Here is a 12,144-nt window from a genome sequence, read left to right as displayed (position 1 = left end):
AACAGTACATTATATTTTTATTACTTTAAAGCACATTCATATTTTGATGTTACTGTTACTTTAAGTGTAAGTTAAATTAAAAGCTGTGTAGAATACAATTGTTTTAGATCTTGCACAAGATTATAATCACATGCACAGTATAAAGCTGGCTTTTTGCTTAAAATTCAGCTTTTTCACTCTATTGCACATGCACATTGGCCGAGGGTATCAGGCAAGTGATTATAATAACTGGCACCCCCAGTCATGTCAACTTTCCTTTCAGTGGCGTACCTAGCATCCACTGGGGTCCCCATGCAAAAAATAAAATCTCGAGGGGCTTGGTAAACAGCAGTCCATTATCATCCCTACCCACTCCCCACCCCCGGCCAGCTTCTAACACCAGCCTGCATATTCCTGGGAGAGCAGCTGGGGAGGAGGGAGTTTTTACAGCTATAGAGGATGCAGACCCTTAGGTCCAGGCCTCTCAGAGACAGCAGGATCTGCTTCCTCTATAGTTTCACCACTGCTCCCCCCCTTTAGAATAAACTGGTTCAAATTCAAACAGATACACATTTTAAATGTACATGTGTATGTATATATATATATATTTTTTTTATGACATTACTGATATACTGTATTAGATACCTACTTGTATGACCACACTCTTCAATCTCTTTCTGCAAGCTCAATATACTTGTAAGATTTATAATTCTTCTCCTTGGTGTGGAGGCAGCAGTCAAAGTCTTTACTGACCCAACATCCTCAAGCATTTCCACATCGGAGACTCTTCGTGGTCTTTTCCTGTCAAAGACAGAAACAAAATTGGAAACTATTTCTTGATATAAGCACTCAACTAGTTTTACCAAACCAAGATTTATTTCCCTCTCATTGAATTTACAATTTAAAGTCGTTTATATCACAATTACTGTGTTTGGACCATCACTTGTGCATTATCATACATTTAAAACAAATAATGCAGATTCAAAAAAATCTACTGGAGATGATCGGAGACTGTAGCCACCTTATAGTTAGAAACACAAAATAACAAAGACTGTTTGGCATAGTTAAAATCTATTGTTGCATGTATATCTTATATATATGAGCTAACCAAATTTAAACTGGAATACCGAAAGATGCCAATAGGCTCTAATGTACAAATTGAAAATGAAGCTGCTTTTGACTACAGTATTTGCATTTGTATATGGTGTAATGTAATGGAATATAATTTCCAATACTGCTGAGTTCATAATAACTATCATATTGTTATCATTGATAACCAGCAGATGACCAACAGACTATATGCGATTCATTGTTGTGAACCAGGCCAAACTGCAGAACCAATAACGATTTCCATTAAAGGAACAGGAACACCAAGAAATGAAAATGTTTTAAAGGCAAGACAATACAATATAGTGTTGTCCTGCACTGGTAAAACTGATGTGTTTGCTTCAGAAACACAACTATAGTTTATATAAACAAGCTGGGATGCAGCCAAGGGGGCAACCATTCAAGCACAGGATACACAGTAGAGAACAGAAGAGTTCCGAAGAATCCCATTGTACACTTTTGAGCTCATCCAATATCTGCTGTGCATCATGTGCCTTTTCTCCTTTTTCAGCTTCAAATGGCTTCGCCCCATGGCTACACAGCAACCTATTTATATAAACTATAGTAGAGTTTCTGAAGCAAAACCAGCAGTGCAGTGCAGCAAAGCAGTACATTGTATTTTTTAAACTTTAAAATGTATTTTTTTGATGTTACTGTTCCTTTCAAGACAAAAAGGGGCAATAAATAGAGATACAATGGTTTGGCCCTCCTTAGGGTATTGTGCCTAATTGAGACAAAAACATTGTATGTATCATGGAATGTCTACATCATACTAAAAGATACTTTAAAGGTGAACTACCCCTTTAAAATATAAGTGATAAATATGTTGAGCATTTATTTTGGCATTACCTGGGCTGTTCGATGTTGTTTGGGGAATCATCAGTTTTTTTTTGTTTAAGCACATAACTTTCTGAGTTAGCTGTAGCCTCCAGAACATCAAGTATTTCCAGATCACTTGGTTCTGCCACTTTGGTATCCTCAGAGGGAACTCTGTTATGTTTTTGACCTTCAGCATTTTCAGGCGTTTGGCAGCCTGAGAAACTAAGCTGCTGTCTGTTCAAAGGCTGGAGGAAAGCATCCAGCTTCTGCTCCCTAGAGTCTGTACGTACCATCTGGTGAGCATAAACCTTTTCACTGGATTTCTGAGATGTAGAGGAGGCTGGCAGTGGTTTAGTAAAACCACTTGCACAGACAGAATGTCCTGGTAATAATGTCTGGTTAAATAAAAAGTAAAGACACAGGATAGAATGAGTCAAGGAAACAGACAAAACTGTATATATACTCACACAAGATACATATACAGTTCTGTGTTCAGAATAACAGTAGTATGTTTAAAAAAGTGAATAAAGCTCAAAATCCTTATTTATTTTCATACACACAATGCATTGGGAACACTGCACATTCTATTCCAAATCTAAACACGAATAAAAATATATCAAATTTGTGTTATTCCTTTACAGAAAGTGAAGAAAAGGGAATATTAGGCTGTTCCAAAAATAGTAATGTCTGCATTCTTCTTTACAAACTCAAAATTTCACTGTATTAACTGAAAAATGTTTCAAGATTTTGCTTTCCTTTGAATCACTGAACTAATATTTGTATATTCACAATGTAAAAGAAGATAGAAAAGAACCCCCACTTGATCAGTTAAACTAAAGCAGTCACAATATGTTCTTCACTCGCCTATTCGATCACAGTTAAGTTATACACACTCAGGTAAAAACCACTAATTTGTACATTGGGTAAGTATTTCACTGGGTAATTCAATTCTAAAGTGCTGTGCAATAAGTTATAAAGTGCACTTTATAACTTATTGCACAGCACTTTAGAATTTAGTGCTGTTTGAATCAGAAGGATAAAAACCATATAGTAAACAAAGGGATAGTGGTGTGGTTTGCGTTTTAAATATTTGTATATTGTATATCATATTGTGGTTGTATAACCACTGTTTCTGAGAACTCCTGCACATCCTGTTGCATGGAGTTCACCAACTTCTGACAATGTTACATTCCACAATTCTTTTGCATTTCTTGGTTTTGCCTAAGAAACAGCAATTTTTAAAAAAAAAATTTGCATTCAAGAAGGTGAAAGAAAGTAAAAAGATGAGAGAAAGAGACATAAGGAAGGCTAAAGGAGCACCGGCTTGAAGTAACAATCACCGAGTGTACATTGAGCAGAAACAGCATTTTTTATGATGCTATTGACCTGCATGGCTTATTTATCAGACTATTACCATGCTAAGAAAATCCCTTGTGGACTACACATCCGGAATGTACCGACTATAGGGAAATCTAACCCTAATGATATTGGTCATAGAGGAGGTCTCTGGAGAGTTAAAGGGATACTTGAACAAAGAAAAAAGATACTCTTTATATTAATTTACCACTTCAGTCTTTCTAGAGGTCTGATTCAATTAGTGCAATTAGTAAAAAGAGAAAAGAGAAAAAGAAAAACCCCTCTTCTGACTGATAATTCGATGGTTCACTTCTAAAATTCAAATACATCCACTTGCTGATACTTGTAATTAATTGTGCAAAATTATTAAACAATTTGTGATTAGCTCAATTGCTTGGAATAAATAAATTATCTGATTAAAATTGTTAAATTACATTAAAGTGCTACTTCCGTGCTAATTCGTTAAATAGTTATAAAGGACAGACTTAATAAATTTATTTCTGCCATTATTTCATTCTTTTACAATTGATTACTTAAAGTGCATTGGTGTTAAATAAATTAATTTGAATATTTAATGTGCAAATGCATCAGTCCATCCAGGGACTTTGTAAACCGTGAAAATTAATTATTGAACCAATTAATTAGCGATAAAAAGAATTAACCAGCAACTCAATCCGATTTAAAAGCAGGAAAAAGGATATAAGAGAAGGTGGAGTTGTCCCAAAACTTACTACCTATTATTTTTCTATCCCTGGGACACCACAAAGCAAAGAAAGGCAGGAAAACCAGGACTGTGGTCTCAATATTAACTCTAACCCTATCCTTGTTGAGAGCTATCTACACATCACAAAACCACAAATCCTGGTCCCCTTGAGAATCCGCACTGGGATAGAAAAATAATAGGTAGTAAGTTTTGGGACAACTCCACCTTCTCTTATATCCTTTTTCCTGCTTTTAAATCGGATTGAGTTGCTGGTTAATTCTTTTTATCGCTAATTAATTGGTTTAATAATTAATTTTCACGGTTTACAAAGTCCCTGGATGGACTAATGCACTTGCACTTTAAATATTCAAATTAATTTATTTAACACCAATGCACTTTAAGTAATCAATTGCAAAAGAATGAAATAATGGCAGAAATATATTGATTAAGTCTGTCCTTTATAACTATTTAATGAACTAACACGGAAGTAGCACTTTAATGTAATTTAACAATTTTAATCAGATAATTTATTTATTCCAAGCAATTAAGCTAATCACAAATTGTTTATTAATTTAGCACAATTAATTACAAGTATCAGCAAGTGGATGTATTTGAATTTTAGAAGTGAACCATCGAATTATCAGTCAGAACACATAGGTACCAATGACAAAGTTAGAGGAGGTGGTGAAGTCCTCAAAAATGATTTTAAAAAACTAGGTTCAAAGCTGAGGGCGAGGACTTCCAAGATAATTTTCTCAGAGATATTACCTGAGCCACGAGCAACGCTAAGGAGACAACGGGAGCGTAGGGAGCTTAATGCGTGGCTGAAAGATTGGTGTAGGGAGGAGGGTTTTGGGTTTTTGGAGAACTGGGCTGATTTTTCAGTCGGCTACAGGCTCTTTGCTAGGGATGGGCTGCACCTCAATGATGATGGGGCAGCTGTTTTGGGAGAGAAGATGGCTAGAGGGTTGGAGGAGATTTTAAACTAGGTGTGGGGGGGGAGGGTTCAGTAAAAGATTCAGTGGTAGACAGGTTAGATGAGATAGTGGGCAAAGAAAGGGAAAATGGGGGAGGAGATTTGGCTGGGGATACTGTTAGGCTAGGGCCACACGGCGCGATTTTGCCGCGATTCTGCGCTGGGCGAGTTGCGAGTTGCGAGTCGCTGCGGTTTTTAAGCCGAAATAGCTTTGTTAACTTTGGCGCTGGCGTCAATGCAAATCGCGGCGAAATCGCTGCGCTAATTCACACGCGGCGATTCTTTTTCTACTGTCGCCCGGAAACGCCCAGCGAGGCAACTTCGGGCGACAATAGAAAACGAATCGCCGCGTGTGAATTAGCGCAGCGATTTCGCCGCGATTTGCATTGACGCCAGCGCCAAAGTTAACAAAGCTATTTCGGCTTAAAAACAGCAGCGACTCGCAACTCGCCCAGCGCAGAATCGCGGCAAAATCGCGCCGTGTGGCCCTAGCCTTAAGGATAGGGAGGACCACATGTCATATGTTCAATATGGTGCCAGTATTAAATGTATGTTTACAAATGCAAGAAGTCTGACTGGTAAAATGGAAGAGCTGGAGCTGCTGGTGATGGAAGGAAAATATGATGTGATTGGTGTGGCCGAAACATGGCTGAATGAGTCGCATGACTGGGCAGTAAATATCAGTGGCTATACTTTGTTTCGGAGGGACAGAGGCAATAGAAAAGGAGGAGGGGTATGTCTGTATGTTAGGCAGGATTTAAAAGCTCATATAAAGGAGGAGGTTATGTTAGAAAATGAGGGGGCAGAAGTCGTATGGGTGGAGTTCTTAACCAATTGTAAAGAATCCAGCAAATTAATTGTAGGCATATGCTATAGACCCCCTAATGTAAGTGAGGAGGAAGAGACAAAGCTCCTAATGCAAATAGAAAAGGCTGCTAGTTTAGGTAAAGTAATGATAATGGGGGATTTTAATTACCCAGATATTGACTGGAGCAACGGTACTGCTAGATCAGTTAATGGGAACAAGCTTATAAACTTATTGCACAACAGTTTTTTAGCACAGGTTGTTGAGGAGCCTACCAGAAAAAATGCTATTCTTGATTTAGTGATCTCAAATGACCCAGAACTTATAGCAAATGTGCAAGTCATTGAACCCCTGGGTAATAGTGACCATAATGTTATATCTTTTAATGTCTGGTGCAAAATACAAAAAATATACTGGGGCAACAAAAACCATGAATTTTGCAAAAGCTAATTTTAGTGCCTTGAGGGCTGCCCTACAGAGCATTGATTGGGGCATTAGGTTTTCAGCTAAAAACACAGAACAGAAATGGTTGTCCTTTAAAATGATATTAAATCATTACTGTTCTCAATTTATTCCCTTAAGGACTAAACGTAGAAGCTCTAAGAATCATCCTGTGTGGCTTAATACAGAAGTAAAGAAGTTAATGGGAAAGAAGAGAAAGGCATTTAAAAACAACAAATCTGTAGGGACAGAAGCTGCATTTAATGAATATAAACACTGTAATAAATGTTGTAAATCAGCAATCCGGAAGGCTAAGAAAATAAATGAAGAGTTAATTGCGGTGGAGGTGAAAACTAACCCTAAAAAGTTTTTTAAATATATTAATAGTAAAAAGATGCAGGTTGAGAGTGTTGCTCCATTAAATAATGGTACCAGTATGGTTGTAACAGATACAGATAAGGCAAATGTGTTAAATCAGTTCTTTTCTTCAGTGTATACAATAGAGGAGTCTGGGTTCACAGGCTCACTTAATAACTGCACGAATGGTTCAGCTCAATCTAGTCTGTGGCTGACTCAGGATATGATTCAAAAAGCTTTAATACAAATTAATGTAAACAAGGCTCCAGGGCCTGATGGCATACACCCCCGGGTTCTAAGAGAGCTTAGTTCAGTTTTAGACCAGCCCTTATTTCTGATTTTCTCAGATTCACTGTCATCTGGTATGGTGCCTATGGATTGGAGAAAAGCTGATGTCATTCCAATATTTAAAAAGGGATTACGATCTCAGCCTGGCAATTATAGGCCAGTAAGCTTGACATCTGTGGTGGGCAAATTATTTGAAGGCTTGTTAAGGGATCACATTCAAAATTTTGTCCTAATGAATGGCATTATGAGCAACAATCAGCATGGCTTTATGAAGGATAGGTCATGTCAGACAAATTTGATTGCATTTTATGATGTGGTAAGTAAGATTCTGGATAGTGGGGGGGCAGTAGATGTGATCTATTTGGATTTTGCCAAAGCGTTTGATACTGTGCCCCACAAACGACTGCTTTCTAAACTAAGGTCTGTTGGGCTTAATGAAGTCGTTTGCACGTGGATAGGAAACTGGCTACAGGATCGGGTACAGAGGGTGGTTGTTAATGGGACATTCTCTACTTGGAGTAAGGTTCTTAGTGGGGTCCCCCAGGGCTCAGTATTGGGTCCACTTTTATTTAACTTGTTCATTAATGACTTAGGGGAGGGTGTTGTAAGTAATGTATCAGTGTTTGCAGATGACACAAAATTATCCAGCCCAATTAATTCCATCCAGGATGTGGCATCCTTGCAACATGATCTTGACAAACTGGCAATCTGGGCAGCTAAGTGGCAAATGAGATTCAATGTTGATAAATGTAAAGTCATGCACCTGGGATGTAAAAATATCCAAGCCACTTATACCCTTAATGGGACTGCACTAGGCAAATCCATTATGGAAAAGGACCTTGGAGTCCTTGTAGATGATAAACTTGGCTGTAGCAAGCAATGCCAGTCAGCAGCATCAAGGGCAAATAAGGTCTTGAGCTGTATTAAAAGGGGCATAGAGTCAAGGGAGGAGGGGGTCATTCTTCCACTGTATAGAGCACTTGTAAGGCCCCATCTAGAATATGCCGTACAGTTTTGGTCTCCATCACTCAAACAGGACATTATTGTATTAGAGAGGGTACAGAGAAGGGCAACTAAGCTGGTAAAAGGTATTGAAAATCTTAGCTATGAGGAAAGACTGGCCAAATTGGAGATGTTCACGCTGGAGAAGAGGCGCTTAAGGGGTGATATGATGACTATGTATAAATATATAAGGGGATCATATAATAATCTCTCTAATGCTTTATTTACCAGTAGGTCCTTCCAGCTGACACGAGGTCACCCATTCCGATTAGAAGAAAAGAGGTTCTGCCTAAATATTCGGAAGGGGTTTTTTACAGTGAGAGCTGTGAATATGTGGAATTCTCTCCCTGAATCAGTTGTACAGGCTGATACATTAGATAGCTTTAAGAAGGGGTTGGATGGCTTTTTAGCAAGTAAGGGAATACAGGGTTATGGGAAATAGCTCATAGTCCAAGTTGATCCAGGGACTAGTCCGATTGCCATTTTGTTGTCAGGAAGGAATTTTTCCCCCTCTAAGGCAAATTGGAGAGGCTTCAGATGGGTTTTTTGCCTTCCTCTGGATAACTGGCAGATAGGTAGTTAATAAAAAAAAAAAAAAAAAGGTTGAACTTGATGGACATGTGTCTTTTTTCAACCTTACTTACTATGTTACTATGTAGAAGAGGGGTTTTTCTTTTCTTTTTTCTCTTTTTACTAGTTAAAGGGATACTGTCATGGGAAAAAAATAATTTTTTCAAAATGAATCAGTTAATAGTGCTGCTCTGAAATCCATATCTCAAAAGAACAAACAGGTTTTTTTATATTCAATTTTGAAATCTGACATGGGGCTAGACATATTGTCAATTTCCCAGCTGCCAAAAGTCATGTGACTTGTGCTCTGATAAACTTCAATCACTCTTTACTGCAAGTTGGAGAGATACACCCCCTACCTTTCCCCACAGCCACCAAACAAAAGAACAATGGGAAGGTAACCAGATAACAGCTCCCTAACACAAGATAACAGCTGCCTGGTAGATCTAAGAACAACACTCAATAGTAAAAACCCATGTCCCACTGAGACACATTCAGTTACATTGAGAAGGAAAAAAAGCAGCCAGCCAGAAAGCATTTCTCTCCTATCTGCACTTGCAGGCACAAGTCACATGACCAAGGGCAGCTGGGAAATTGACAAAATGTCTAGCCCCATGTCAGATTTCAAAATTGAATCTTTTGAGAAATGGATTTCAGTGCAGAAGTCTGCTGGAGTAGTACTATTCACTGGTGCGTTATGAAAAAAACATGTTTTCCATTACAGTATCCCTTTAACAAGCAATCGCAAAGCAATTGCTACACAAGAATCAGAACAGGTTAATTTATTTCAAGCTGAAACCGCTGATGCGAAATTGACTCAAGCTAAAACCCAGGTGGACAAATACAAGCAGGAGTTATTCAATTTTGGCATGTGAATGAAGACTATGTTAACTTCCGGGTATCAGGGTGGCTGACCGTAGAGCGTGATCCTTTTCCTTCACAATGGGCAAGGAGATTCCTAAGACGTAAATTGACCAAACCCCTTAATTCGGTTGATACCAGCTCGTGGGACTCAGACGGCGATGATGCTCAAGCTGCAACAACCTAATGCGCTTATCAAACATAAGGTACTCTGCTGTAATATTGAGTATATTATAATAAGTATAGATTGAAGGGATACATTATTTAATTCTCCAATACTTTGTTGCAGTGACAGCTGATAATGTCAGTTTAACTTCCCCATGTCGGTGAGGGAGTTTCTGTGATGTCTTACATCATAGTGAAGCTGTATATTGATTGGTTAACCAATATGTTTTAACTATTTATTGAGATTTTAAAAAGGAAATTGTGTCTTGATAAAGGTCCGAGACAGGGACCGAAATGTTGGCCTGTTTTATTTTAATGATGGATTAAATAAAGGTGAAAATTTTTTACAGAAAAATCGCAGTGTGCATCCATATTTTTGAGAAATTCTAAATAATTGGCAAAGGATAGCACATGGGTCTAATATATATATGTCAGATATATAGATGTGCAGGCACATACAAACAAGCAGTCTGAATGCAGGTCAAGTCAAAATTGCATACATTCATTTTAAGTAAGAAACCTCACTCACAGGATTTTGTCTCCACAATAAAGTTTGCTTTATTTTACCCAAAGTTTCAGCTACATTGATGATCATGCTTTCAGATAGGTGCATAATTGTTGGTTCCTAGCTATGAGTGAAACATGTGTATATTGCTGGATTATGGAACTGCCCACATCTTAAGTACCAGTCATGTACGTCTACAAATTGTAAAAATATCTACTACAAATCAAAAATTGACATGAAGGAAAAGGCCAAACAGAAATTATCATGTGGGAACAAACTATATAAGCAGCCTAGTATCCAATGCTTTGTGTGCTTTCCATGTGGTCAGGAGTTCCAAACTAAAGGAGGTTCAACCAATGTCAAAAGTTTGTTCTAAACCCTAACTTTTTTTACTCCTGTTTTGATCTATAACTGGGATAATGAGTGCTAGCAAGATTGAAGGTCTGACCCAGTGCACCTAGTTACATAGTTATAGTTAGAATTAGATAATGTTCAATTTACCACCACTCTTTGTAGTCTATCTATTAGCCAGCACTCTATCCAGGTACAACTACTATGTTCCAGGCCAACATTCCATAATTTAACCAGTAAACTTCTGTGTGGCACTGAATCAAATGCTTTAGCAAAGTCTAAGTAAATCTTTTACACTGCCATCCCAGAATCGAGGTCCCTGCTTACCTTCTCATATAAAGAAATTAAGTTAGTCTGGCAAGATCTATTACACAGTCTGCCATATGTATGCAGATTTGGAACAAGAGATCCAAACTACTTATATCTGTGGTGGGTGTGAGCAAATTGCCACTGGATGCTAGAGCACAAGAGCAACAAATTGCAACACTGTGGTCGATTGACAATCTTGAAAGGAGTCTCTTGCTCACTGAGCAGGACCTTGCAGGTCAGATAGTTTGGGGGGAACAGAACAGCAGCAGGATGTTGAGGCAGCTTACTGGGTGACAGTAAGAAAATCTAAGGTTGGCAAAAGGAAAATGGAGGCTGATCCGGGGGTTATACATCCCAACAGATTCACCAAATTGTGTGAACAAGATGGGAGTGTGAATTCTGGATTGGAAATTCTAGATGGGGCTGATCTCTCTAACAGCCGGGAGACCAGTTTCTCTAGTAGTGGTGGGGATGAGAGCAGAGTCAGGCCTAAACAGATTGTGGTTGTAGGAGATTCAATTATTAGGAAAGTGGATAGGGTAATCTGTCGTCCGGATCGCTACAATGGAACAGTCTGCGGTCTTCCTGGTGCCAGGGTTCGGCATGTGGTTGATCGGGTAGACAAATTATTGGGTGGGGCAGGGCATGACCCAACTGTCTTAATACATATTGGTACTAATTACAAAATAAATGGTAGATGGAAGACCTTAAAGGAACGGTAACACCAAAAAATAAAAATGTTTTAAAGGAATGACCATTTAATGTAGTGTTGCCCTGCACTGGTAAAACTGGTGTGGTTTTACCAGCGCAGGGCAACACTACATTATATTGAAACACTTTAATTTTCTAGTGTTACTGTTCCTTTAAAGAGTGAGTTCAAGGATCTATGCTCTAAGATTGAGGGAAGGTTTTCCAATGTAATTTTTTCAGAAATTTTGCCCGTGCCACGTGCAAGTTTAGGAAGACAGCGGGAGCTAAATGCATGGCTCAAGTCTTGGTGTAGGAAGGAAGGGTTTCTAAAGCACTGGGTTTATTTTTCCTTGGGGTACAACCTATACAGTTGTGATGAACTGCACCTCAATGAAAGGGGGTCCACTGTGCTAGGGGAAAGAAAGAGCAGTTGGGGGGAGTGTTTAAACTAGGCAAGGGGGGTGAGATAAAGAATTAGGGGGAAGCTAGGGTAGATGGGGCAGTGGGATTAGTAAGTGGTGATGGGGGAGGAGTGAGGGGGGCATACCGTTTACCAGCTAAGAAGGTCCCTCTGTTACAAGGAAAACAGACTAATACCAACTTAATATATAAATCTCCACTAAGTAATGCAAATTTACTTAGTTTTTTTCAGGTAAAATGGGAGACCTAGAATTACTTGTATGTTCTAAAAATTATGATATAATTGGTATCACTGAGACCTGATGGGATGAAACATGTAACTGGACTGTGAATTTAAATGGTTACACCCTTTTTAGAAGGGACAGAGGGATTAAAAAGGGTGGAGGAGTGTGTTTGTATGTAAAGCCTAAATAAAAGCCTTGCGCTAAAGAAATAACCAT

At 38.5% G+C, this 12,144-nt stretch overlaps 1 protein-coding gene across 2 annotated transcripts in view; it reads right to left on the bottom strand.

Moving 5' to 3' along the window:
• The window catches only part of mlh1.S (mutL homolog 1 S homeolog), an 83,303-nt gene that overhangs the window by 23,074 nt on the left and 48,085 nt on the right, over window positions 1-12,144 (bottom strand). For both annotated transcript variants that reach the window (NM_001097076.1, XM_018268518.2), the window contains exons 12-13: window positions 1,936-2,300; window positions 629-780 (exon numbers count right to left, since the gene is read on the bottom strand). In NM_001097076.1, coding sequence (NP_001090545.1) covers window positions 629-780; window positions 1,936-2,300 — 517 coding nt within the window. The remainder of the gene's footprint in view (window positions 1-628; window positions 781-1,935; window positions 2,301-12,144) is intronic.

The sequence above is a fragment of the Xenopus laevis genome, chromosome 6S (assembly GCF_017654675.1).
Source record: "Xenopus laevis strain J_2021 chromosome 6S, Xenopus_laevis_v10.1, whole genome shotgun sequence".
NCBI lineage: Eukaryota > Metazoa > Chordata > Amphibia > Anura > Pipidae > Xenopus > Xenopus laevis.
Note: the sequence above shows the minus strand (reverse complement) of the source record. Positions and strands in the feature narration are given on the sequence as shown.